Raw genomic sequence first — 21,989 nt, forward strand, 5'->3', positions numbered from 1 at the left:
AACTCAGCACCACCTTCCTAACCTGCAATCTTCTTCCTGACCTCTCCGCCTCCACCCCCACTCTGGCCTATCGCCCTCACCTTTACCTCCTTCGACCTATCGCATTTCCAATGCCCCTCCCCCAAGTCCCTCCTCCCTACCTTTTATCTTAGCCTGCTTGGCACACTTTCCTCATTCCTGAAGAAGGGCTCATGCCCGAAACGTCGATCCTCCTGTTCCTTGGATGCTGCCTGACCTGCTGCACTTTTCCAGCAACACATTTTCAGCTCTGATCTCCAGCATTTGCAGTCCTCACTTTCTCCTATAATAAATACAAAGTCTTCCTTCCACATACAAAATCAATTAGTAAACTATGTATGGGTTTTACTTGGAAAAATAAAATTTTTGTTGCAATTTCATCTTCAATCTCGATATTCTGTCCAATTCATGAAACTTCTCTAGTTCCATTGCTTGAATCAATTTACGATTAGTAAATTGAGTCTAGATTTTAAAAAAAAAACCTGTTCAAGGGTGGTATTACACACTTTTTGGAACAGGTGGGGCCTGAACTTGGGGTTTCTTGGCTCAGAGCATTTATAGCCCATCCTTAGTTGCTCTTGAAGTGGTGGTGATGGTGAGCTGCCTTCTTGAACTGCTGCAGTCCACCTGCTGTAAGTCACCCACAATGTGACTCAGAAGAGAATTTCAGGGAATTCTGCCTAGCAAAAGGAGAGCAAAAGCATGAGAGTGCTCAACCAAGCAAGATTAGAGCTCTGGAAAATTTTGAATGGCAGTTCTGGCTTAGTGAAGCTGTTTGTGAAAACTCAGTGCTCCATTCATGAAAGCTGAATGACATTAAAAAGACCACCTGAGCGCTTAGAAAGGTCAAGGCCATTGATCAGGTGGAATCCTGACATGGAATCTTTGCATAGATACATGGCTTCTTTCCTCTTATCTGGAAGGAGTTCAGCATAACTATAGGTCAATGTGACATCATAATTGTTGTTATCTTCAAGAAAGGGGACAAAACCTGATTGTAGTAACTACAGAGAGGTTTCCCAATTTCCTGCAAAATGGAAAGTCATTGCAAAACTCCTACTCCTTCAACCAGAGTCTGGAATTACAAATGTGAATTCTATCCATCAAGTGGCACTGAGGAAATGATCAAAACAAGTCTTAAAAGTAAATGCAGACAGCAGCAGTAACCTGACCTTTTTCAAGCTCTCAAAGCCTGTGACTCAGGCAGAATCCAGACTATAAACGAATATGCTACAGAGCCTCTGGCTTCAGGACCTCATTACTGCTTTCGTTCAAATATGGACCAAATAGCTAAACTCCAGATGGGAGGTGACTGTGACTGTCCTTGGCATTAAAGGCATATTTGACCAAGTGTGACATAAAACACCTTTTCAAAACTGGAGTCAAAGGAAAAAAAGAAGAAAAGTTACTAGCTGGAGTAATACCTGGCACAAAGGAAGATGGTAGTGTTTGTTGGAAGTTAGTCATCTCAACTCTGTAAGGTGACTGCAGAGGCTTCTTAGGATAATGTTTGGTCCCAAACACATTTAGTTGCTTTAATAACTTTCTTTGCATCGTAAGGTTAGAAGGTTATTAGTTGATTGGATAATTTCCAATTGCAACTCCTCAAATCCATATCCAAATACAGCAAGCCTTGGACACTATTCAGGCCTGGGCTGACAAATGTTAAGGAAGTGTCAGACAATGACCATCTCCAACAACAAAAAACCTAACCATTGTCTCGATATTCAATAATGTTTGTCACTGAAACACTCATTATCAACATCACTGGGAGTTACCATTGACCAGGAACTGAACTGGACTTGCCATATACCTACTCAGGCTTCAGTAGCAGGTTAGATACTCCAGAATCCTGACTCACCAAAACCAGTCCACCACTTACAAGGCACAAGTCAGAAGTGTGACGGAATAATCCCCATTTGACTGGATAAGTGTAATTTCAACAATACACTCAAAGCTTGACACCATCCAGGACAAAGCAGTCTGCTTATTTGACACTGGTCCACATCCCGCACCTCCGCCCTCAGACCCCACCCCTCCAATCATCACAAGGACAGAACGCCCCTGGTGCTCATCTTCCACCCTACCAACCTTCGCATAAACCAAATAATCCGCTGACATTTCCGCCACCTCCAAAAAGATCCCACCACCAGGGATATATTTCCCTCCCCACCCCTTTCCGTCTTCTGCAAAGACCGTTCCGTCCGTGACTACCTGGTCAAGTCCACCCACCCTCCCAACCTGGCACCTTCCCCTGCCACCGGGGGCGGCACGGTGGCACAGTGGTTAGCACTGCTGCCTCACAGCGCCAGAGACCCGGGTTCAATTCCCGCCTCAGGCGACTGACTGTGTGGAGTTTGCATGTTCTCCCCGTGTCTGCGTGGGTTTCCTCCGGGTGCTCCGGTTTCCTCCCACCATCCAAAGATGTGCAGGGTCAGGTGAATTGGCCATACTAAATTGCCTGTAGTGTTAGGTAAGGGGTAAATGTAGGGGTAGGGGTATTGGTGGGTTTCGCTTCAGCGGGTCAGTGTGGACTTGTTGGGCCGAAGGGCCTGTTTCCACACTGTCTAATCTAATCTAATCTAATCTAATCACCGCAGGAACTGCAAAACCTGCACCCACACCTCCTCACTCACCTCTATCCAAGGCCCTAAAGGAGCCTTCCACATCCATCAAAGTTTTACCTGCACATCCACTAATATCATTTATTGTATTCGTTGCTCCCGATGCGGTCTCCTCTACATTGGGGAGACTGGGCGCCTCCTAGCAGATCGCGTTAGGGAACATCTCTGGGACACCCACACCGCCCTGTAGCCCCTCCCACTCTGCCGAGGACATTGAGGTCCTGGGCCTCCTTCACCGCCGCTCCCTCACCACCAGACGCCTGGAGGAAGAACACCTCATCTTCCACCTCAGAACACTTCAACCAGATTGAAAGGTGTTGTTGAAGGAGCCTTGGTGACATCTAGCAGTGCATCTTGTAGGCAATGCATATTGCTTTTACTATGCATTAGTGATGAAAGATGTGAATATAAATGACGGATGTAAGTTGATCAAGTGGGCTATATTCTCCTGATTGGTGTTTATCCTGAATATTGTTAGAGCTACATACATCCAAGCAAGTGAGGAATATTCCAACTGATGTGTGCCTTGTAGATCATAGATAGACACTGGGGAAACAGGACGTTTAGATTAGATTACCTACAGAATGGAAACAGGCCCTTCATCCCAACAAGTCCACACCGACCCTCCAAAGAGTAACCCACCCAGACCCATCTCTCTCTGACTAATGCACCTAACACTATGGGTAATTTAGCATGGTCAATTCACATGACCTGCACATCTTTGGACTGTGGGGGGAAACTGGAGCACCCGGAGGAGACCCACGCAGACACTGGGAGAATGTACAAACTCCATAGAGTCACCCAAGGCTGGGATCGAACCTAGGTCCCTGGTACTGTGAGGCTGCAGTGCTAACCACTGAGCCATATGCCGCCATTACTTGCTACAGCATTCCTAGTCTCTGACCAGCACTAGTAGCCACACTATTTATAGCTGATCCAGTTAGTTTCTGGTCAATGGTAACCCCTTTTCATGTTGATGATAGGGAAGTCAGCAATGATAATGCCATTGAAAGCCAAGGGGTGATAGTTAGATTCTTTCTTGTTGGAGATGGTCATTCACTGTTTCTGATGTGGTGCTAATATTACTTGTATTTATCAATTGAGTTGACCAGGGCTTGCTACATACGGACATGGACTGCTTTAGTATTTGAGGTGTTGCAAATTATGCTGAACATTATGCAAACATTGGGAAATATTCCCCACGTGTGACTTTTCAATGGAGGGAAATGTCAAAGATGAAGCAGTTGAAGATGGCTGGGCCTAGGATATGACATTTAGAAACTCCTGCAGTGATGTTCTGTAGCTGACATGATTGACCTCTAACTGCAACTATCTTCCTTTGTGTCAGAAATGACAAATATAGAGTTTTCCCCTGATTCCGATTGACTCCAGTTTTGTCAGGGCTCCTTGATGCCAGACTCTATCAAATGCTGTCCTGATATGAAGAGTAGTCATTCACACCTGGAGTTCATCTCTTTTGTCGATGCTCGGCCCAAGGTTGTAATGAGGCCAGGAACTGGGTTGCCCTGGTGAATCACCCCTGAACATCTGTGAAAAAGCTTTTCTTTTGTAAATAGGTTTGATAGTTCATTGATGACTTTTTCCGCTCACTATGGTGATGGTTGAGAGTAGGCTGATATTCGTCCATGTTGGATCGATCTTGTCTTTTTGTGCATGAGATATACCTGTGCAAGTTCCCACATTGTACAGTACATTCCGGTTTTGTAACTGTACTGGAACAACTTGGTCGGGGTCCAGCTAGTTCTGTAGCACAAATTTTCATGGCTATTGCTGGACCTTTTATCTTAACTTCTGAGCCCATATCCTTCTCAGTATCCAGTGTCTTTGGATGTTTTTTGATATGTTTCTTGTAGTGTACAATGCTGTGAACCTCAGCAAAGTTCAGAGATGAATCATGTACCTAACATTTCTGTGTGAAGATGGATATATATACTTCAGCTTTGATGTGCTAGTGTGCCCCATTGTTGAAGATGGGTTTGCATCACAACTGACTAGAATGCCGGAATAGCAAATAATTAAGAAACCTAATAGATTGTTGTTGTTCATTTTGAAAGGAGTTGAATATAAAAGGTGATATTTCAGATATATGAAACACTGGTGAGATCACATCTGGAATGCTGTATACTCCATTGGTCTCCTTAGTTAAAAAATGATGTAAATGCATTGGAAGTAGATCAGAGAAGGTTTACTGAAGTAATACCTGCAATGGGGAGGCAAGGGGAGGTTCTCCTATGGAAAAAGGTTGGACAGGCTACACTTGTATTTGCTGGAGTTTAGAAGATTCAGAGGCAAATTGATTGAAACATATAAGATCCTGAGGAGGCTTAACAAGGGTGGATATGTAGGGGCTCTTTCCTCCTACGGGGAGTCTAGAATTGGGGGTTATTGATTTAAAAATAATTAAGACAGAGGAGGAGATTTTTTTTCTCTCTGAGGACTGAGTCTTTGATCTCTCTTTTTCAAAGGTTGGTGGTTTAAAAGGTTCTGCTAACCGCATGTGAAATGATTCTTTGTAAATAGTGATTTTTCAAAAACATTGCTCATCTACTATCATTTCTTCAAATTTAGTTTCCCAATTTATTCTTGCTACCATGCTTCTCACAGTTACATATTTAATTTTCTTTGGATTTAACACTAAAAGAGTAAAATCTGAATCCCAATACTCTTTAATGAAGAAAACCATTTTAATCACAAGATGAATTAAAAGACTGAAGACTTTTCCACTTCCATAAAACTGGTCAATTTACTAGTTAATTTAATGGTTTCTTACCTAAGCCACTGCATCATCAACACTGCATTAAAATATACTTCAACTATCATACATGATTATATGATGACATGTGAAGTTAGCAAGACCTTTTAAAAGCTGAACACACGCATCAGCTGGTTTCGAAACAGTTTCTACCCTACTGTTGTTAAAATACTGAATGGACTCACAAACCCTTAACATTTGCCTGTACCTGTGTTTTGGTTTTTGCCACTGTTTACCTATTATTTACTTATCTACGCTATTTAACTCTGTGACCTGCCGGTATTACTCACAAGACAAAGCTTTTCACTGTGCCTCAGTACACGTGATAACAAATCCAATTTAATTCAATTCAAATCTACCTGTCAAAGGGTCTTCCTGACATGAGATATTTTTTCTGTCTGAGGACTGTGAGTTGTTGACCTTTTTTTTCACAAGGTCGTCATTTAAAAGATTCTGCTAACTTCCTATGTCATGAGAAATGATTTTTTGTAAATAGTGATTTTTTTTTTTAAAAAAGCATTGCTCATCTACCACCATTTCCTCTTCCAATGACATGAACCACATCTTCCTCAGAAACCTGCAAAAGTTGGCATGATTCCATGAAAACTATGGGGGATTTGAAATCCCATGCCATTTAAAAATGCTGCATGATGGCAACTGGGTGGGATCATACACACCCCTTTTCCTTTCAGAATGTGGATTTGCCCTGCATGGGAACAACATGTTCAGTCCTTTATCTCTGTGCAAGCTAGCCTGCAACTTGCCTTGCAATTGCATTAAGGAAGGAAAATGATAACCTTCAGGAAGTGGCAAGGCACTGCTCAAACTAGAAGTTGCAAATTTTGGAAATCAATACGTAAATCCTCCTTTTACTAGTTCATCAGCCAGTCAGTTGGTGTACCAACAAAGTTGCAAGCAGTGCCTACTTCATTGTAAGTTTGCATGACAAATTTGAATTTGGCTGATTAACATATATTGACAATATATTGACAATTATGATGAAAGTGGTGATGTGGCTGATTTAGATTATTTTTCTTTAAATTAAACTAATTGTTCAAATGTACCACTCGATCACCTAACAGACAATGTGGTGGTGGGTTGGAGTTCAAGCTCCTGTTCCATTGGTGAAAGTCAGAGTTTGCCAATTATGTTCCCTCTCTCAACCAGTGAATTGTATTGGAGGGCATCAATGTGGACTTCAACAGTTTCCTCATTTCCCCTTCCCCCACCTCACCCTAGTTCTAAATTTCCAGCTCAGCACTGTCCCCATGACTTGTCCGGACTTGTCCTACCTGTCTATCTCCTTTTCCACCTATCCACTCCACCCTCTCCTCCCTGACCTATCACCTTCATCCCCTCCCCCACTCACCTATTGTACTCTATGCTACTTTCTCACTACTCTACCCTCCTGTAGCTTATCTCTCCACGCTTCAGGCTCTCTGCCTTTATTCCTGGTGAAGGGCTTTTGTCCAAACGTTGATTTCGTTGCTACTTGGATGCTGCCTAAACTGCTGTGCTCTTCCAGCACCACTAATCCAGAATCTGGTTTCCAGCATCTGCAGTCATTGTTTTTACCTGCTTGTTTGACACATCGACAAAACAAACATTCACTCCCTCCACCACTGACAAACAGTAGGCAGACACACTGCTGCTATGAGATGTAATACAACAATTCACCAGTGCATCACTTTCTAAACCCATGGCCACAATCTTGTAGAAGGGCAAGGACAAGGGCAGTAGCTACAGAAGAACACCACTACCTGCAAGTTTCCATCTAAGCCATTCACCATCCTTACTTGGAACCATCTCACCATCCTTCACTGCTGTTGGGTCAGAATTCTGGAACACTTCCCCCTAGCAGCCTTTCGGGTGTTCCTACATCAAAACGTTTGCAGTGGATCAAAACAGCAGCTCACCATTACTGTCACAAGGTTAATTAAGGATGAGTAATAAATGCAAAGCGTGTGTAAATAAAATTATGTTTGAGATTCAGTCTAAATAATGGCCCAGTTTCTCTTTAGCCTCATTGATGACAAATGTGTGTTATCATGGTACATAAAGAGCCAAAATAAACTGCAGATGCTGGAATTCAAGATAGACAGGCAGGAAGCTGCAAGAACACAGTAAGCCAGGCTGCATCAGTGAGTGGAGAAGTCGACGTTTCAGGTGTAACCTGAAGTGGCTTAAAGAAAGGAAACAGCGAGTCGTGAGCAAATGTTTATTTTTCAGTCTAGACGGTGGTGGATGGTTGTGTTTCCCAAGGTGTAGTGATAAGATTATGTAATTGAACATAAAATAATTATACTTTGGAATATGGAGAAAAGCTTCAAAATTTTGGTGACTTGATAAATTTTGGAGGCATTGCAGACAGTGAGGATGATGCTGATTAATTGTAACAGGACATTGTATTAAATTCCAATTGCTATCCTAAGAGGTGAGGTGATGCTCTTTGAAAGAGGGAATAAATAAGTGGAGATAATGTAGACTTATTGGTGCAATTCTAATATATATGCAGGAACAGAGGCACCTGGGCTTTCATGTGCAGAGATCATTGAAGGTGGCAGCACATATTGAAAGGGTGGTTAGCAAAACATATGAAATCCTGGACTCTAAATAATGGTTTGAGTATAAAATTAGGGAAGTTATGTTACTTCTATAGAAGACTGGTTATGCCACAACTAGAGTTTTGCATCCTAACTGTAACCCTTTCTGATCTCTCACTTTTTAAAAAGAATCTGACTCTGACTAATTGCCTTTTTAGGTAAGTGGTGCTGAGTTGTCTCTTGAGCAATTTCAGTTCCCGTAGTGAAGGTGCTCACAATTTGCCCTTGGGTAGTGAGATGCTGGTGTTTAACCCAGGAATGATTAAGAACGTACTGATTATATTTTCAAGTCAGAATGGTGTGAGTGTTGAAAGGAAACCTGGTGACTTTGGTGTTTTCATACGTCTTTTAAAGATGAGCCGAGCAAATCGGTCAGTTTAAAATCTATGTAAGGGGCTTTTTTTCTTTTATAGGCAACAACATGGTACAAAATTGATAATCGTAAGGACAAGTACAGATTAATTAAAGAAAACCATGTTATCTTGCTGAAGGTTTGTTGTAAAATGGATTGATGTATACACGAACTTTCAACACTTGTTGCAGATGTCTGAACAATGTTGAATAAAGGGAAAAGTAGCAACATGGATGCCAAATTGGCTGAATGACCAGGAACAGAATGCAGTACTGGTTAATGGGTGCTTTTTGAAATGGTAACAAATTTTGTAGTGAAGTATCCCAAGTGACCCTTGCGTTTCCTAAAACTCTACTGCAGGGTACAATTTTTCAAAATTTTGAATGCTACAAAACGTGGAAGCTTTGTGATCTCTGAGAAGCAAATAGGCAGCCATTCCACTAACTTGATGCTGGCTGATGAAGTTCAATACAAAGTAACATGAAATGCTTTATTTTGGTTGAAAGAAAATTGAATGGCAATGTTAAAGAGTGCAGTTCTCCAAAGCAGGTCAAGAACACTGGCCTGATTGTATATAAGACCATAAGACATAGGAGTGGAAGTAAGGCCATTGGATCATCGAGGTAAAAACAATGACTGCAGATGCTGGAAACCAGATTCTGGATCAGTGGTGCTGGAAGAGCACAGCAATTCGGGCAGCATCCGAGGACAGGCAAAATCAAGTCCACTCTGCCATTTAATCACGGCCGATGGGCATTTCGGCGCCACTTACCTGAACTCTCCCTGTCGCCCTTAATTCCTTGCGAGATCATGAATTTATCAATCTCTGCCTTGAAGACATTTAATGTCCCACTGCGTTCCGTGGCAGTGAATTCCACAGGCCCACTACTCTCTGGCTGAAGAAATGTCTCCTAATTTCCATTCTAAATTGACCCCCTCTATAGGTAGTTAAGCCATTTTGTGGCAGGCCTAGTTGGGAAAGTAGTTAATAAACTGTATGTAATTGGAAGGTTAATGGGAATGGAGTTTAAGAGCAAGGAGGTTATGCGGAACTTGCATAAAACTCTAAGCCTCTTTTGCATTATATCCAACTCTGATTTCCGCACTTTGTTAGGATATGAAGGTTTGGAGAGAGTGCAAAATCAATTCAAAAAGTGTTTACAAAGATTAGGAATTTTGTCCCAAAGATAATTGGGAGAAGTCAGTATTTTCCTTGGCGGGAAGGAGGCAGAGAGGAGAGGAGATAAAGGCATTAAGGGGCCTGAACAGAGGAGATGAAGAGATGCCACCTTTTAACATTAACAGTACAAATAAACGTGGCATTAAATATCAAGGAGAAATTGTTAATCTCTTTGGAGAAGAGCAATGCAGGGTACTAGTGGAGCACAGATATTTGTCTGCATTTATTTGGATAATATGCAGGCTCATGCTGATCTCGCTGTATTTAGATGTGGACTGCTTCATGATCTGAGAAGTTCTAAAGAAATAACTCTGCAAACAGTGAACATCACTTCTGACCTTTTATGATGTACAGGTAAGTTATGTAGACCACTGGGTATTTTTAGTTAGTGTGCAATTCAGTAATGTACTTGTCATTTTTTGGAAGCCTGCCTAAAGCCAGAGACTGTCACTTATTATTCACAGCAACTTCATGCTTGCACGTCAAACAAATTGTTCTTAATTCCTCCCTGTCAATATTTTACATTTTGGTATTGCCATGTACATAATGAAGATTTTGACGATGATTGGGGAGAGCACTATTTTGGGGAGTGATCGGGAAGAGGAAGACTCCATAAGCTGGAAATGAATTTAAGTTGATTAGAGACTTTCATGTCCCTCTGTACAAATTGGAAGCCTGCCATTGGCAAGTACATTTGTTCCTTCCGTGTAGAAGGTGAAACTGCACAACAGAATCTGGAATGAATCTGGATTAGTGATGCTGGAAGAGCACAGCAGTTCAGGCAGCATTCAAGGAGCTTCGAAATTGACGTTTCGGGCAAAAGCCCTCCTTGGATGCTGGCTGAACTGCTGTGCTCTTCCAGCACGACTAATCCAGAATCTGGTTTCCAGCATCTGCAGTCATTGTTTTTACCTCCCTAGAATCTGGAATGAAGACCACCCAGGTGATCAGAACAGTGGCCTAGAAATTCCAAGGCAATGCATCCATGTTTTGGGCACCTGATGAATTCCCTCTCCTCAAATGTGGTGGGCAGGAAACCTGTCCATTTTGGCTGGCAAGATGGTATCTGTCGTAATGAATCACATCTCTCCAGTAGCATTTGTATTCAAAACATAGAATGCCATGTACACAGGAACTACCCTGATTTTAATGTTTCTTCCAGCCTCATTCCATGTTGAACTTGCACAGTGACATCTGGAGGAGCAATTCATCACCTAGAGATATTTTAAATGTGCACAACTGGAAGGTTTAGTTGTCTTGTCATTTTCAGGTTGCTGGTTAATTTCTGGACATCACATTGTGCTTTGTCATTCTCGAAAGTACAATTTGTCTGCATTGTTGGATTGTGATTGCTGATTCATAAATACTTTGACTGGACTCATGTGTGGTCTCATTAAGTTATCTTGAGGGCTGGATGACAAGTAGAAACAGTAAAGAATAGAGCAGATGCAGCTGCCACAAGAGCGAGGAGGTGGAGGCCATTATGCAAGAAACAAATTCAAAGCAACTATTTGGGGAACACTCCCCCTGCACTCAGTCCAGGCACAACTGTACCTCTTCTGTGGAAAGTTCATACTGAGATTGGGCTTCAGCACTGCTGCAGTTTTGCTTGAAAGTAAGATGCAGGAGTGAGGTGACATTTTGTAATCTCTTGTTAACAGTAATTTTCCCCTGAGCTGTTACGGTCGCTATGTAAGCCATCTGAAATTACTTCATTGGACAGAATGGTCTCTATGCTTGTCAGATATCTTGATACAAGTAGGAAATGGATTTTCTGCAACATTTGCCAGCCTACCCAGAGAAATCTGAGACAATGCACCTAACAACATTGCTTGATTATATGCCCATAAGTTGGCTTCAGTAGGCTGCACTTTTGAAATGAATCCTTTGCAGCAAAAGTTGCAAAGCTCCACTAACGAGTTGGCACCAATTCATCTCATACCTTTTGCCTGACTCTTATGTAAGTTCCTGGTGACACATCAGATAAATACTAATACAGAATAAAATTATTTACCAAAAATTATAGCTTTATTTTTCTTTCTATATGGATGGTGCTTGACTCAGACTAGTTCACAAGTTTTGAATTTTTATTTTCAATTTCTAGTATCACAGCAATTTATTTGGTGTTTGTTTAATATTAATTTCACCTAAAGCGTGCTGTGTTTTGGTGATTTTTAATGGTCCCTTGAGAGACTATCTTTCGTGTGTGTGTGTGTGTGTGTGTGTGTGTGTGTAGTATTAAATGATTAATGTTTTCCCTGCATTCACATATTTGATTTCTAATAGAAAGGGTCCTTTCTCTTCTGCAGAAAGCAGAGGCACGTTTTTGGATTGTAACTGCTGTCACCAATACTTTGTTATATCAGTACCTCGAGTTTCCAAATTTGAGAGGTTTAGTTAATACTGAGGAAATTGTAACAAAAGTCAAGAATTTGGAAAATGATCTAATAGGAAATGTCTTTGAAAAACAAGTGAACAAGTGCAACAGAGGGATCCAGGGTATGGATAAATAAATTGTTCAGATTATAGGTTAATACAGATGATTAAATAGAAGCACTGGGGTTAATTTCTAAACATAACCAGAACAATTCATAAGTTTAATACCTGGACAGCAAAGTAATTCTTGTCAGGCAAGATTGACCTATTGGAATTGTTTAAGACTGTCACGATGATAAAAGTAAACTTTTTGATCATATGTTTTATAAAAACTTAGTCTGCTATGGTTTTTGAAAGGGAAAAAACCAACTTGAAATGACCATAGCAGTTGCCTGATCCCACAGGTCAGTCAAGCGTCATGAAATCAATCTGAACTAAAATCAACATTTTTAGTTAAAGACACAAAAACTAATCTTCTCAATCAGGAATGAGAATGGCCTCATTCTCTTTGATTTGTGTCTTGATGAGAATTTTCAGATATTGGAATTGTAAGCAAGGTTCTATTAGCAAACTGTAAAAAGAAGCTCCACAGATGAAATGCACAAAAACAAACTTGTATTTCAAAGAACTGTTTTTGGCAGAGCAGGCAAGTTCTTTTTGTAATTGTAGAACTGAAGCTCCTGTAACTGTAGCACTCACCAATGATGATCCAAAATACTAAATACGCTGCTGTAGTTTCAGGTTAATACCTGACATCACAAGGGTACCTTAAGGATTTTAAACTGTACATTCCTTTAACCTTACTGGACACTGTGCACCTGCATTTGTGTATGTGGCATGACATTTTATTCTGGGTTATCAGATAATAAAACTGGCCTTTCTTCAAGAAAACCTTTGTAATGGATTTCTTATTGCTGCTGAACCATTTAGTTAATTGTTTTAATTGGAGAGAGGTATAACCACATGTGAGAAAAGAAGATAAGCCTTTGTTCCAGCTCTCTGAAAGGAAGAGCGAGTTCACTCCACCCTCCTCATCCAGTTGTAACAGGGTATGGCGGACGTAGAGAAAATGTTTCTATTTGTGGGGAGTCCAAACTAGGAATCAAGGTGGCAGCTGCTGATGAATCCAGTAAGGAATTCAGGATGGACTCCTTTATTCAGAGTGTGCTTCAAATGTGGAACCTACTAATTTCCTGAGGTAGTTAAAGCAAATAGCATTAATGCACTTGAGGGGAAGTGAGGTAAACACAAGGGAGAAACAAACTGGAGAGTATTTTGATCGGGTTCGGTCAAGCAGGTTGGGAAGTAGCTGATGTTGATGATTAAAACTAGCAAAGACCAATTGGACTAAATGACCTGATTCCTGTGTAGTTACATTCCTCTGCTAATATTACCAGTTATGTGATTTTTAGTTGAACAATATTGTATCTTATTTATTTGAAGATAAGAGTGTACGCAGTGTTAACTAGGAGGCTATGTACACGTCTGTCCTCTACGACTGCTGCAGTATTGAGTGCAGAGTCATGGGACTGCCACACTACATCCTGTATCAGTGAATGTTGTCACAACAGTTCACCTAAATTCAATCCTCAGTAACCCACATTGCCACCTTTTATTGTGTGAGCTAACAAAACCTTTGGTCACCATTAGTTAGCTTTGCTGTCACTGTTCTCTTTTATGTTTCTGGTGAGGAATTGTAGGATCCGAGACACCTGCTTTGTCTCCTGTTTTGAGAAAAACCACCATGCAATCTAATGAATGGAGGCTGTTAGGGAAGATGTAGGGCAGCACGGTGGTACAGTGGTTAGCACTGCTGCCTCACAGCGTCAGAGACCCGGGTTCAATTCCCACCTCTGGCAACTGTCTGTGTGGAGTTTGTACATTCTCCCAGTGTCTGCTTGGATTTCCTCTGGGTGCTCTGGTTTCCTCCCACAGTCCAAAAATGTGCAGGTTAGGTGAATTGGCCATGCTAAATTGCCCCGTAATGTTGGGTGAAGGGGTAAATGTAGGGGAATGGGGTCTTGGTGGGTTGCTCTTCGGAGGGTCGGTGCAGACTTGTTGGGCCGAAGAGCCTGTTTCCACACTGTAAGTCACCTAAGTAATCTAATCTAATGTAGCTAACTGCAGCAATTGGATTAGAGTTAGAAACTCTGAGGATACTTAGATTTTAGATCTGGCTCCTTCAAGATGCAGAACTATTCTGCCCTTCTCCACACAGCTCCTTTGCTGCATTGTCAGATTGGGTGTAGAATTACAGAATAAAAAAATCTATGTTAATCATTAGATGATGCAGAAGAAAATTGTGCAATCACTTGGTTTTAATAGCAACTAAACCAGTTTACTAGTTCAAAACAATTCAATCAGGAATTTATAAGCACACAGTGAATGCAAGATAAACAAGTTGATAACTTTTTATCAGAATATCATATGGTTTCAGGTCAGACCGGTTCCGAGACTTATTCTGTGTGATACTTGCTTTCAGTGGTTAGTACTTTTGCCTTTCTGCGCCAGGGTCACAAGTTTCGTTCCAGCCTCTGTGAACTATCAGTGTTGAGCTTGCATTTTCGCCTGTCTGCATGGGATTCCTCCCACAGTTCAGAGATGTGCAGGTTAGGTGGATTGGCTATGCTAAACTGTCCATAGTGTCCAGGGTCATGTAGGTTAGTGAATTAGCCATAGGAAATGCAGGGTTACAGGAATAGGGTAGTGGTGGGTCTGGCTGGGATGCTGTTTGGAAGGTCAGTGTGGTCAAATGGCCAGCTTCCATATTGTAAGGATTCTATAATTCTAAAGCACGGATGGTTTATACTTGGCTGCCACCTATCATTCTTCCTATGTTTCAGTATAGGGAGCTATTCGATGTCAATGTGGAGGATGGATCATTTCTCCTCTGCAGAAGAAACTCTTTTTGATAAATGAAAGTAGTTTGCACAAACTTTTAGGCTTGCTTATGTCATAAGCAATAGTTAATAAGATACTTGCATCTCCATCAAGAGACTGCATGGCAGAGCAGTCTGACTGAACTGCTTGATGGTCCACACAGTGCACATTATGTATCAGAATGGACTGCTTCAGTTATCTCATAAATATGTATTTTACTTTCTGTATTTCATGCAACAGTCAATCTGAAATGTTAACTCTTTTTCACAGATGCTGCTAGACTTGCTAAGTATTTCCAGCATCTTGTGTTTCACTCAAGGGTTTCTTGTATAAAAGTTGTCAGAAGAAAATTAAAATAGTCTTTGGATTTACAGCATGTATCTTAGCCACACTTGCATTTGTGATATCTAAGATGTGACAGCTGCTATCTGCCAGATCATATTGAATGCATGTAGCATTTTAGATAAGCACAGTCCCCTGTCCACATGCTAATTGGACAGCTACTGAAAACCGGATTCTTCAGAGACCATTCTCTCCACTCTTCCCTCACTTTATTAAAGGAAATTAAAGCCAACTATTGAAATTCAAATGTAAACTGTGGCTGAGAAAAAATAGGTTACAAATTGGAATTTAGGATCTTTTTCTTTTCGTGCAGTTCAGTGTTTTAAGCTCCACGGCTGAACCATCCAGTGTGTGAAATATTTATTTTTTTACTGCTGTTCACTTGTAACAGTACTGGAATTGAACAATTACAATGTACCTATTTTTGACTCCATCTACATGATTAATACCTTTTTTTGGTCTTTAGGTGTGCTGTATCTTCAATACGGAGATGAAGTGACACAGTTTGCAATGCCAAATGAAATCACAACTATGGATACAGTTCATGCACTCTTCGTACGTGCCTTCCCTAAGCAGCTCACAATGAAAATGTTGGAATCTCAAAATGTAGCTGTATATATTAAGGATGAGGCAAGAAATGTCTTCTATGAACTATCTGATTTAAGGTAAGCAAATGGTGTCAAATGTTTTTGTTTGCAGAGGATACAACATACACATCCAGACATGCTGCAATCTTTTGAAGTATGCTATTCAGACCATGAAAGTGGCATCTGAATGTTAGGAAAAGCATTTTTATTATGTCGCTTGGATTCGGTTGTCTTGCTTATCATTATTGAAGTTTTCCTATATATATGAAATCTTTCGATACACAAGTAGGAATTTATTTTGATCAAACTAGTCTCACCTATTTTTAGAAATTTCAGTTGAAGTTTCCAAAGCTGTCATAGCATAATTTAAAGAATTAATGCCAAAATCTATTTGCATTTAACTGTGACAAAGTATCCCCCTACTGTATTAAGCTGCAAAGTGCCTTTTCTTTGGTGAAGTGTTAACCTTTTGTGGATCCTGTAGTTTCAAGACACTAAACTGGAATCAACTGATTTTGGCATAGCTTGAAAACGTAACAATTTGAGGCTGAATGTGAAGTTTCTGGGATTTGTTTGCAATGGTTTACATTTGGAATCCGTTTAACTAGGCCTTTAATCAGCTTTACCATGAAGTCTTGGTGAGGCAATAATTTTCCATTTTTTAAACATTGTCAATATAAATGTCCCAAACTTTGGAATTCCTATGAAAACACAAATTATGTTTGCATAGGACCCTCAGTAAACAATTGAATTAAACAAATCTTCCTAGTCTTTGAAATTGACAATATCTCTGTACTACCTCTAGTCGCAATTCAGGTACCTTGCTGTCAGGAACTAGGGAAGTTATAATGGGGGAGAAAAGTGATGCAGACAAGTTTAAATACATATTTTGGTTCTGACTTCACAAAGGAGTACAAGAATAGCATCCTAAAAATGTTGGGGATCAATGAATGATTAATTGTCACATTTGACAAGGGAGATAAAACAGAAGAGTGTTCTGTCACCACAATCTGGCACCATTTTCAGGTATAAAAGAATAAAAATAAAGTGCTTAAATATTTGACTTCATCTTCATGTCCCATTTACTTGCTCACTCCTTGCTATCCAATGCCCCAGGCACATCTTTCCGATGAAGCAATGATTTACCTGCACTTTATTCAATCTAACCTTCTATATTCGCAGCTTACAATGTAGCCTCCTCTACATTGGGGAAACAAAACATAGGTGCTCTGCAAAGTGGTCAGTCTATGTTCTGTCAGCAAAAATGACCCTGAGCTTCCTGTTCCCTGCCAATATTTCTGACTTGGTCTTGCTGCAGTGCTTCAGCAAAGCCAGTGCAAGCTGGAAGAACAGCATCACACTTTCCGCTTGGGGACCCTAAGGGCTTCATGACTGAGTCATAGATCCTTTGGTCCAACTCCTTCATGGTGACCAGATATCCTAAATTAGTCGAGTACCATTTGGCTCATGCCCCTCTAAACCCTTCCATTCATGTAGCCATCCAGATGTTTTTTAAAATGTTGTAATTGTACCAGCCTCCTCCACTTCCTTTGGCGGCTCATTTGATTTGCCATACCAACATGCACCTCGTGTTTATCTAAATTAAACTCCTTCTGTCAATCCTTGACCATTTTCCCTTCTAAGTTTTACTCTGAGGTAACCTCCTTCACTGTCCACTACACTGCCAATTTTGGTGTCATCTGTAAGCATACTAATTGTACATCCTATATTCCGATCCAAACCACTAATATAAATGGCAAAAAGCAGGGGACCTAGCACCAATCAATGTGTGGCATGCCACTTTGATACATTCAATATAGAGTTCCCTAATTTTAGGGCCTGAGCACCTTCTCCCATGTCCTTACCTCAAACCTTTTATGCAGTGAGGGCATCACACGGGCTGCTGTGATAACCAACTCATTGTCAGGTACTAACGGTCCCCATGAGCAGCTATTCATTCTCCCAAGATGACCTTTACCCATTCCTTCCGCCTCCATCCCTCTCTGTCTTGGGTGCTCTTCCTTCCCTTTACTATTTGCAATTGTTCAGCACAGGGGTTTATAGAATTTTAGGTGCCTATTTTGAGGACAGCTGTCCAGAATTTACAGGTGAAGGTAAAGATGTTTTCAGTTCAGGGTAGCCCGACTGAAGATATCCCAGTGGCTCCTGTTTGCTTGTATTTGGCTCTTGATTAACCAATCACCTGACCTTGTCATCTTATCTGAAACTTGCACATGTTGCAGAATCTCGGGCATCTCTGACAGCTTTTGTGAACAGAACTTTCTTCTTTCAATAGTTAGCCACATTTGAGTTCAATCTCTTCAGCATTGCCACCAGGACTTTAATGCATGCCACTACTAATTCACTATCAAAACCTTCCGTTTCACTTTTTTAATAAAAAGCTTTGCTGCATCACTACGATTTTCCTGCCCCCTCTCAATACCATAATCATTCCTGTGTGTATGACCTGTAAGTTTGCTCAACCACTGGTGTTTGTACCTTGCACAGAAACACTATTCAAAAGATTGCTAAGCTTTTGTTTTACTTAGCAGAATGGAGCTAAGGGGAAATTTCTTTTCTTTGCATCTTATTCACTGCTTTGTAAAGATGTACGGAGTGCTCTGTCAATACAAATTGTTTTTGTAAAAGTTCCATTAAGATGTAAATACACTCTGACCACCATCATGTCCAAGTCACTGCATGTATTTAGACATAAGGGTGAGAGACCAAACCTCACATAAATATAGCTTTGAATGCTTGTGAATTGCAGAGTAAACAAATAAAACCCCATGTAAACAAACGGAAGTCAGAAACTCGAGATTCACCCTAGAGTACATACTTTAACACTCTAAGCCTCCTTATATTCATCTGATTCAACAGTTTGTTTTAAGTAGGAACCCTTTCAAACATCACTTCCAGATGGTCCTGGAATCTGGGCAAACAGTAGAAATTTCAGCTGAAGTATAGGATTTTTAGTTTAGCACAGACTAAGTTGTGTACATGAAGTGTGCTCTTGCTAATAAACCATTCATATGGTGTTAATGTTACAGTCTCAGCAGGTTATAAATATTTTTCCATCTAATGGAAATCATTTTTGAACATCTTAATATTTTAGAGGTTTTCAGAGGTAGTGGTATAATGAATAGGGATATCCATAAAATCTCACTGGTTGGAAATGTGCTGAAGCCAATGTTTACAGCATTTTTCTATAAGTGGGGAGGCACGGTGGCACAGTGCCAGGGTTCCAGGTTTGATTCCAGCCTTGGGTGATTGTGCAAACTCCACACAGACACATTCTCCTCATGTCTGTGTGGGTTTCCTCCGGGTGCTCTGGTTTCTTCCCACAGTCCAAAGATGTGCAGGTCAGGTAAATTGGCCATAGTGTTCGGTGCATTAGTCAGAGGGAAATGGGTCAGTGTGGACTGGTTGGGCCAAAGGGTCTGTTTCCACACTGTAGGGAATCTAATCGGATTGGTATTGAGGGTTAAGATCCCTGAGTTTGCATATGATACTAAGCAAGGGAGAATAGTGAATTGTGAGTCTGATGCTGAGCACCTTCAGAGGGACTTAGACAAATTGTCCAAATGGGCAGACACCTGGCAGATGAATTTCAATGCAGAGAAATGTGGGATAATGCATTTTGATTAAAAGTACAGGCTCAATTGTACAAAATTGAGGGGAGTACAGGAGCAGAGGGACCGTGGGGTTCATGTACATAATTCTCTGAAAGTGCTCAGGCAAATGGAAACGGTTGTTAAGAAAGCTTGTAAGATCCTTGGGTTTATAAATAGGGTAGAGAGTATAAAAGCTAGGATGTGAGGCCACACCCCTACAAGTCATTGGTCACATCACATTTGGAGTATTGCGTTCAGTTCTCAGTATCTTATTTAAGGAAGAACATTAAAGGCCTTAAAGAATCCCTACATTAAATAGGAACGTATAGAATCCCTACAGTGTGGAAACGCGCCCTTCGGCCCAGCAAGTCTACACCGACACTTTTGAAGAGTATCCCACCTAAACCCCTTCCCCATTACTCTACAGTACCCTTGACTAATGCACCTAACCTACACATTCCTGAACACTGTGGGCAATTTAGCATGGTCATTTCATCTAACCTGCATAGATTTGGATTGTGGGAGGAAACGTGAGCACCCGGAGGAAACCCATGCAGACACTGAGAATGTGCAAACTCCACACAGTCACCTGAGGCTGAAATAGAACCTGTGTCCCTGGCACTGAGCCAGCAGTGCTAACCACTGAACCACCATGCCACCTGGGCAGAATGCAAAGGAAACTTACTAGAATGATGCCAGGAATGTGGGATTTTAGATACAAGGAAAGATTAGAGAAATGGAGCTTATTTTCCTTGGAGTGGAGAAGATTAAGAGGGGACCTATTGAGATGTTCACAATTATGAACAGTTTTGACAGTTCTGATGCCACTCAATGCCAGTAAATAGACGTCACAATTTCAAGATTCAGCAAGAGAGCTACGGGCGACTTCACTACATGGGAGAGTGGTGGAGGTGGATTCCATAGGCGGTTTCAGAAGACAGCTGGATATATATTTGAAAGTATTGGATTAAGAGGACCACATATAAGACTGGAGAATGGAACTAGCTGGGTAGTACTTCCAGGAGCTCATACAGACATGAATGTCCTTCTAATTCTATGATTCCATGTAAAATACATTGGATGCTTTCAGCAAACTTTTCTTGTTCAGGTGTGTCTATTTGAACACCAACACACCCAAGCTCATGATCAGATAATTCTAAATACTTTCAGTGGCTTCTTGGGTATCTTATTGAAAGTGCGCTGCCATCTGTTTTCTCCTATTAAAAAGCTATATAAAGGAAGAATTAACAAACATGACAAAAGATTTGAAATTTTGTATTCCTCAATTGCTAAGTTAAGGAAATATACCATTTTGAGTTATTGAATTCTACAGGTCAAGTGTATCCGTGACTATAGGAATTTTTTCTGAGAGTATTCTGTTCTGTTCCATTTAGTACTGATTTTTGCTGTGTGACAAAGTGGAGTGCAAAATAAAAATATGCAAATTAGTTACTTTTATGAATTGATAAAACCCAGAACTATGTGACACACAGCAGTGTGTTACGTGACCTTTGGTTCCCATGTGCCAAGTTGTTGATCAAACTTGGTAAATTAAGACCAGCCATAGCTCTTAAAATGTCCTCACACCCTTGCCTTCAAGAGGGAAGAGGAATTGATTATAGCCTTGAGCTATTCCTATGTACTTTGTCCCACTTCCTGAACTCTTTAAATATGAACAATGGAAAACTTGTGATCGTATGTTCCTACTTAGAGGTTTGTTCCTGATGCATGAGAAAACCTACCTGTGGGGGAGGTTATAAACTGCATTCATTTGGTTTTTTATAAATTCTTACTCCTCGCTTGCTCTTCCCTACCTCCCCAGACATTCTCATTCTCATTCTCTTCTGATCTTCCACCCTTTTAAAACAACACTTCAACTACTCAATTATTCCCTCACCTCTTCCATTGCCACAAAATCAATCACTGTTGTTTACCTCTGCTGTCCCTTGCCACACACTCACCTGCCAATGCTATTCCCTTCTCTTTTACTTCAGAATTCATAGGGCTTCAATTTGGGATTGACTTGTTCATCATTTTGTCTGATCATTCATCACCTAGAATTTCTTCAGCTTTGGCAGGCATAACTGTGTCTTGCTTTCTTTGGTGAAATGATTCATTTAGAGTAGCACAAAACATTGCTACTAAACAAACCATTGTTTGTATTACCCATTTTTATAAAATTCTATCAACTTTTGTCACAGATGACTTGAATTTACTGATATCCTTCTGAGTACCTTCTGGTACATGATGGCTTTTGAAATAAATGGGAAAAATAATGCAGTGAATTATTTAATGACTTTCAACATACATCAAAGTGTTCAATTATTTTTGTTAATTAAGTTACAGAAAAGGATATCTATTTGGCCCAAGTAAATTCATTTATTTATGAAAGTCCTGTGGTCTTTGGTGTATTATCAAAGCTACATCACTGCAGTTGGATGCATGTTGCGTATGCTAGTCATGCTGAATAAAGAAGAATATTGTGATATCAAGCAATTTTTACCTTTCACTAGTTTATATGTCTGTCCCCTTGACTTTTTGTTTAATTTTTTACATTTCAATTGCCTTTATGTCCTGTTTCCTTACCAGGCTGAGCACAAGTTCTAATCAGATCTTTTTTTCATGAGGGAACCTTGAGGT

At 40.6% G+C, this 21,989-nt stretch overlaps 1 protein-coding gene across 4 annotated transcripts in view; it reads left to right on the top strand.

The window, feature by feature from the left end:
* LOC122550039 (sickle tail protein-like) overlaps window positions 1-21,989 on the top strand; it is a 710,262-nt gene that overhangs the window by 513,858 nt on the left and 174,415 nt on the right. For all 4 annotated transcript variants that reach the window (XM_043690462.1, XM_043690463.1, XM_043690464.1 and 1 more), the window contains one exon: window positions 15,615-15,813. In XM_043690462.1, the coding sequence (XP_043546397.1) occupies window positions 15,615-15,813 (199 nt within the window). The remainder of the gene's footprint in view (window positions 1-15,614; window positions 15,814-21,989) is intronic.

Source organism: Chiloscyllium plagiosum, chromosome 5 (assembly GCF_004010195.1).
Source record: "Chiloscyllium plagiosum isolate BGI_BamShark_2017 chromosome 5, ASM401019v2, whole genome shotgun sequence".
NCBI lineage: Eukaryota > Metazoa > Chordata > Chondrichthyes > Orectolobiformes > Hemiscylliidae > Chiloscyllium > Chiloscyllium plagiosum.